This window comes from Entelurus aequoreus, linkage group LG07 (genome assembly GCF_033978785.1).
Source record: "Entelurus aequoreus isolate RoL-2023_Sb linkage group LG07, RoL_Eaeq_v1.1, whole genome shotgun sequence".
NCBI lineage: Eukaryota > Metazoa > Chordata > Actinopteri > Syngnathiformes > Syngnathidae > Entelurus > Entelurus aequoreus.
In genome coordinates, this window is record NC_084737.1 from 22,693,657 (window position 1) to 22,701,249 (window position 7,593).

The window sequence follows — 7,593 nt, forward strand, 5'->3', positions numbered from 1 at the left end:
ATACTAACAGTATCTCACGCAATTTAACATGACCACACGACGCGCTTTCTTTAGGCACTTCCGCTTGTTTCCCAAAACCCGGATATGTTGCGCACAGACAAACTAACATTAAACAGCACAACAAGTTATACGGCAAAGCTGTGTTGGTGTGCACATCCAAACAAATAATCGAGTTGCAGCATTAATAACACTTCCCATCTTTTCTCAACCGCCGTCATTTGTCTGCGTTATAAAGCTGGTTTTGCAACAGAGCGGGCTAATGCCACCGGCACAAAGCCCTTAACATCAGCTACAATAGCGGGGGCACCCAAAATACAGACAACTGTAACATTAACCATGCACTGAGGGACTATCAATCTACCTCTTAAAGACATGCCAAAAATAACAGATGTAATGTTTTATTTGACCAAAGACATATGTCTTACATATACTGTAATCTGTTCCTTTCGTCCATAATCTTACTTTTTCACTGCTTTGCACTTTATGATCGCACTCTGCTATAGCATATTTATTTTAGTTAGCACTTTGTCTTTTGTACAATTTATTACTTAACAGTAAATAATCGTGATTTCAATATTGACGAAAATAATCATTATTTTGGCCATAATCGTGCAGCCCTACATTGTACAGTAAGTGTTTTCATTAGTGCTGGGCCGAAAATACGATATCAATATATATCGCGATGGACACAATCGGTATAAATATAAAATGCATTTGATAAAATATTCTATATATATATATATATATATATATATATATATATATATATATATATATATATATATATATATATATATATATATATATATATATATATATATATATATATATATATATATATATATATATATATATATATATATATATATATATATATATATATATATATATATATATATATATATATATATATATTTTTTTTTTTTTGGGTAAGAAGAAGAGACAATTATGCAAGATTTGTATCATTAAGTCCCTAGCCCTTTGGGAAAACAAAGTGTCACTGAGTAATGAGAGGGCCACGCCAACAGCCAATCAGTTAACAGTATTCACTGAGCAATGGGAGGGACACGCTAACAGCCAATCACGTAACAGTATCAACTACACCTTTCCTGCTGCTGTTCGGCTCCCAGCCCCAGACCGTAGTCGAGGAGATCAGGGGAGACGTTCCCTCCAGGGCTGATGTTTTCGTCGGGAGGTATCACCTTTTACTTTACCCGACAATGGGTCTGCTAAGCTCCGCTTTCGGGTCGGAATGACGAGGCCACCGATTCGTGACAATATGGTCGCTTTATTCCTATTTCTGCAGGGCACAATCAGACACATTTGTCACTACTGCTGCATGCTCGCGCTCCCTCTCCTCAATCACCCAACACACTGCCATTCTTAAAGGAGAGCACACACACATACACTACTCTCATAACACTTGAGTGGTTGCACCGTCTGTCTTGCCGTGGATTCTCTGCATGGAGTGAAAAGAGAAACTGTGATATCTTGTTATATCAACTCAATAACAGAAACTTGTCGTTAGTTTTGTTGGTTTTAATTCAGACTGCGCGGCAACATCCTGTCAATTCCAATGTCTGGGTTTAATTAGTTGCTTCCCAAAGTGCTCTGTGTAGTGTTCAATAGCTTATACACTACGGCCATCTAGTGTCTCAAATCTGCAACTACCTTCAAATCTACTTTATTTCATTACCATAGTAATAAAATATTAGTAATAAAATATATGTTATTACTGCGCTCATCCTACCTGGCTACCAGACACTCTCTCTCCACTGACAAATAGCACTGCTGGTCAGTTGAAAAATTGTTTTACTGTATTTATTGTCAGGCTTAAATAAATCACAAAAAGTATGAATATCAATCAATATAAAAACTGTATATCGTGATATAGTTTTCAGCCATATCGCCCAGCTGTATGTTTCTCATTGAGTCTGCAGTGAGTAGTAATCAGTGATGCTGTTGAAAGAAAAAGGGAACGTTTTGACGCGGTTGTAAAATTAATGTGCCGCCGTATAGCTAAAATGAGCAAAAGACATTAACATTACATGGCAACTAGGGATGATACTCGAAACCGGTTTTCCCGGTTGTTCGATAAGAAAAGAACCGAGTCCTCGGACTCGAATCCCTCTTTAAAAACCGGTACCCGTTATCGAGACCACTATAGTAAAGAAAAAGAGTTGGTTCTATATTCGAACCCCTCGGAACGAATCCCGTCCCGACCAGAAATGGTCCGTGTGACATCACAAGAAATCAGTCACGTAGCTCGGTTATTAAGCGCAGATAGCGAAAGCAGGAAAAAAATGGACGGGAAAAAGTGCTCCAAGGTGTAATAAAGTTCAAAACAAAAGGTATAATCCAATGAATAACTTTACTGGGAGATTTGAGCAGACTACAAACACATGACGAACACTTTTACGACCAACCGGAAACATAGCAACGCACCTCCTTTACGGCAGCTGTCGCAACGTTCTTATAGCAACCGCAGCACATACATATATGACATGACCTCCCTTTTTCAACTTTTGTTTTTCTTTCCTTGTAAACAAAACAAAATCACACTGTATATGTGTTGTCAGTCTAATTATAAATAATGCAGACGAGGCGTGTTGGCTGAGTTCTTGACGTTTACTTTCACGGGTGACGACATGCAACAACACTTTTCGGGGCTACCGCGCATGCTCGTCACTCCCGTTGCATGATGGGTAGTGTAGTTCTTATATTCCCTAGCTCATAACATCTTTCCCCCTATAAAGAAATAATGTTAACTCAATAAAGTGTATTTCTGTTTTTAGCTTTAACTTTTCATTTTTTAGCATTGTAACCACATTTGCAAACAACTTTTCTCTTCATAGAATTTTCTTTCAATAAAGAAATAAAGTGCAAAAATGTCAAAGCATCATAACAAACAGTTATGTCAAATAGCAGCAGAAGTGCACTTTTGGAGAGCTGTATTATTTTCAGTTTTGTGCCCAAGGGACTGATTTTATTTAACACTATATTATTATTTATACACCTATAGTGATCACAGAGACAGGTTGTTTTTGTGTCACCTTATATATTTGTTTTTCTGAAAAATCCCACTTAATATACTTTGGGTAACAACAGTCAATATTTTTTTTTTTTTTTTTTTTAGGGGGGCAACAGTCAATATTTATTTATTTTTTAGATTAAATAGTTTTCTTATATAATAAAAGTGAGCTTTTGTTAAACCAAATATTGTGTGTTTTTTTCCATATACAACAACCTATCTGGACTCGATAAGAGAATCGATAAGGAATCGGTTCGATAATAGACTCGAACTCGATAATTTCTTATCAAACATCATCCCTAATGGCAACATGAATGCGCCTGTTACTACATTACATAATTATATACTTACCACATGTCTATAAAACCTTGATGGAAGTGTTGGATGTTTTTTAAACTTAATAGGCAGAATAGAGCGACTCCCATAGACACCATTGTAAGCGGACTATTGCTTGCATTTTATTAGTTGCAATGCATAAAAAAGAAAAGCATGTGTGCTTGTCTTACATAAGGATAGTGAATTATAGGCAAAATCCAGAAAAAAGTGCCGTTCCCCTTCAAAGTACTCTGAGGTTATAAGCCCTGGTAAAATAAATATATAATGAAAGCGGCAACAGGTCTGAATACTTGGACAGAAATGACCCTGGGGTGAGGAGGACAAACTAAAAAGTCAGGTAAATGTGCACCTGTTGTAAAAACAGATGATTTGACTCATTAACATGCAATCCCTGCATTTATATCACGATAGACGCACAGAAAAAAAGCTCAATAGAACTAAGACAGGACGGTGCAAGTAGTCCACCGATCTGTCGTCCCCAAAGTAAGAACTGAACTGGGCAAGAAAGCATTTACGTTTTCAGCACCGAAGGCTTGGAATAACCTACAATCGAATATTTAACTTCAAACCCTTGTTACATTGAATGAGTTTAAAGCATGGGTGTCAAACTCTGGCCCGCGGGCCAGATTTGGCTCGCCGTGTAATTTCACTTGGCCCTTGAGGCGATATCAAATTAACACTAGAGCTGGCCCGCCGCAGTAATCGGCGGTGCCGCGGTAACACCGCATTCATCGCTAATTCTCATAATTGACAACTCTCATACTTGACAACCCTTCCGGGAGACTCAAAATTTTCAGTGCCCCTCCCGAAAATCTTCATCCAGTCCAACGAGTGCTGGCCCAGTCACAGGGATATGTGCGGCTTCTGCACGCACACACAAGTGAATGCAACGTATACTTGATCAACAGCGATACAAGTTACACTGAGGGTGGCGATATAAACAACTTTAACACTATTAGAAATATACACCACACTGTGAATCCACACCAAACAAGAATGACAAACATTTCGGGAGAACATCCGCACCGTATCACAACATGAACACAACAGAACAAATACCCAGAACCCTCTGCAACACTAACTCTTCCGGGACGCTACAAGGAATGTGTGTGTGTGTGTGGGGTGGGGGGAGGGGAGGGGGGGGGGTGTATTTTGTAGCGTCCCGGAAGAGTTAGTGCTGCAAAGGGTTCTGGGTATTTGTTCTGTTGTGTTTATGTTGTGTTACGGTGCGGATATTCTCCCGAAATGTGTTTGTCATTCTTGTTTGGTGTGGGTTCACAGTGTGGCGTATATTTCTAACAATGTTAAAGTTGTTTATTCGGGCACCCTTAGTGTAACCTGTATCTCTGTTGATCAAGTATGCATCGCATTAACTTGTGTGCGCGGACAGAAGCTGCACATATCCCTGTGACTGGACCGGCACGTTGTTAGAATGGATGAAAAGCGGACGTTAATGGCAGTGCCCTTAAGGCACGCCCCCAAGACTGTGGTCCGGGTGGACTACAGGATATAATGACTGATGAACACCTTTGTTCGATAATGAAGGTTGCCTCAGCTCAAAGCCTGAGCCCCGACATTAATGAACTAGCATCCAAGAAAAGACGCCAGATATCTGGCTTGGGCACATCAGATAAGATCAGTGTGTTGCAAACTGAGCAGTTTAAAGTCCTGAATGGTTGGCTTATTCATTGTTATTTTATTTTCAAATGTATTAGCCTGTGAAAAAAGTTAATGTTAATATTTACCTCAGAAGGCTGCAAATAGAAAAGAGGCATTCAATTTTTATTTAAATTGTATTTGATATGCCATTGATATTTTTTAATTATTATTATTATTATTTGAAACTCAATTTTGCATGTCACTATAAAGTTATATAAGCCTTGCTTGTTCAATATTCAATGCAAAACTTGTTTGGGTCCCTATTAAAAGGTTAATTTGTTCAACCTTGGCCCACGGCTTTGTTCAGTTTTTAATTTTGGCCCACTCTGTATTTGAGTTTGACACCCCTGGTTTAAAGCTTCTGTGAAAGGACTGCGGTCTACCTTGTCTGTGTGCACATGTGTTATGTGAGAAAGTTTTAATGTTGTACATTTGATGTTTTATGTGTTTACTGTTTTTAATGTAACCTTGCTGCTGCCCTCTTGGCCAGGTCTCCCTTGGAAAAGAGATCTTTGATCTCAATGGGATTTTCACCTGGTTAAATAAAGGCTAAATAAAATAAAAAAAAACGAGTGTCTCTTCTTTTGACATTGGCCACCTGCACACTGAAGCAGCCCTGCCCCCTGGCTGGAGCGGTCCTGGGCCTGACAAGAACAGCTGTCAGAGGGGGAAAAAACGTAGACCGAGACACTTTTTGGTAAAGAACGAATGAGCCTTTTGCGACATTGTTGGGGAGTCCCAAACTAGTACGTAGTCTCTCTGTGCCACGGCGCGCCAAGTCCAGTCAGCTGACTACGCTGCGCAGCACCAGGCCGGGTCCTTGCGGCGCATGTTCCCGTGCTAGCTCGCCTAGCTTAGCCTGCAAGAGCGATTAGCTAACATCTACGTTGGGGGCTGAAGAAACGTTTCATATTAATTCCTTGAAAATATTTGTATATAATCAACCGTGGACAGTTTTAGAGATCAGCTGACTGAAAAATGACGCCTCGCTGCTTTATAACTTATCAGCTAATGATTACTCAGCAAACGACTTAAATGAGCTTGAAGCTAGCTGTCTGTCGCAAAGGACTGCAGTGATAAGAATGTTACTGATTACAAATAAAACGACAAAGTACGCGTGCTTTGTCTAAGCTTACGCATTGTAATCAATAACTTGATCGGAGTGTGCACATGGAGGCAAAAATTTAAACTTTGTAGTTTGGAGTTAAGTCGATCTGGGTTTAAATATCGCAATAACTGCTGATCGTGAAGAGGGAGGTGTGGAGTGTGTTACGGGAGTTAGCCGGTGTAGGCCGCACTCACCATGCCGCCTGACCCTCCCTCGTTCCTCGGCGGAGCCTCGTCCTTCGCACCGGTCTTCGGTCCGGGATCAGCCTCCTCCTGCAGCAACGGCGGCTCTCCGCTCTGGTCTGAACTCATCAGCCGCTCCTGACACACTTCCACGCCGTCGCGTTCTCCCGGACCCTGCTGCTCGCCACCCGCCGCCTCCTTCCCGAAAATGCTAGGCTAGGTTGAGCAGTCGGCTCGGCGGTCTGGTCTCCTTTGGATCGTCAAACTAGCTCCCTAGCAGGCTAGCCGGCTAGCGGGTATGCTAAAGGAGCTAGCGTGCTATATGAATCAACGAATGCGGCTAACGTCGGCTAGCTCAATGAATCAAACTTGGGAGCCTATTGCTGCGGTTTGAATGACATACACGACTCCCACCACCCCCCCACCCCCCAAACGCCGACTCTTCTTACGCCGCAGTGTCCTCGGTCACTTTATGAAAAAGAACGCCGCACAGCAGCTTCGCGAGGCGCAATCCCGACTAGGCAAGCGGACACTGGGGACACGCACCTTTCCTCGGCGCAGGCACGCAGTCCGCCGACTTCCCAGCAGCCACCGCGAGTTCGAGATGACCTCTGCGACAGCCACTTCCGTTTCCGGTTTCAACCGTTGACGTTTCACTAGCAAACTTTTTTAAAACATTAATAATGATATTTTATATTCATCAAATGTACGTTTCTCAATACCCGACCTGTTTTTTTGTGCCTTTAAAAAGAATTAGAACTCTACGTTAAAACACTCTCTACCTCTAACAACCAAAAAGCTGTGAAAACGATGATGTGTTCCAAATGTAAATTATTTACTGAACTATATATATATATATATATATAAATATATATATGTATATATATATATATACTGTATATTAGGGGTGTGGGGAAAAATCGATTCGAATTCGAATTGCGATTCTCACGTTGTGCGATTCAGAATCGATTCTCATTTTTAAAAATCTTTTTTTTAATTTTTTTATTAATCAATCCAACAAAACAATACACAGCAATACCATAACAATGCATTCCAATTCCAAAATCAAACCCGACCCAGCAAAACTCAGAACAGCAATAAACAGAGCAATTGAGGACTGAGGAGACACAAACACGACACAAAACAAACCAAAAGTAGTGAAACAAAAATGAATATTATCAACAACAGTATCAATATTAGTTACAATTTCAACATAGCAGTGATAAAATCCCTCATTGACATTATCATTAGACATTTATAAAAAATTTTAAAAAAGA

General features: G+C 40.3%; 1 protein-coding gene across 5 annotated transcripts in view; it reads right to left on the reverse strand.

Moving 5' to 3' along the window:
- Positions 1 to 6,946, reverse strand: part of larp4aa (La ribonucleoprotein 4Aa) — a 31,524-nt gene extending 24,578 nt beyond the window's left edge. Inside the window, exons 1-2 of one of the 5 annotated variants that reach the window (XM_062052889.1) lie at positions 6,329 to 6,823; positions 1,105 to 1,300 (exon numbers count right to left, since the gene is read on the reverse strand). Coding sequence is in view for 2 of the 5 variants with exons in the window: in XM_062052887.1 (XP_061908871.1) it covers positions 6,329 to 6,445 (117 nt within the window). In the remaining 3 variants the exon portion in view is untranslated. Of the gene's footprint in view, positions 1 to 1,104; positions 1,301 to 1,407; positions 1,423 to 6,328; positions 6,825 to 6,862 lie in introns of those variants that run through there. The other 4 variants (XM_062052890.1, XM_062052891.1, XM_062052887.1 and 1 more) reach the window with 4 other exon arrangements.
- Between the last annotated feature and the right edge of the window lie 647 nt (positions 6,947 to 7,593).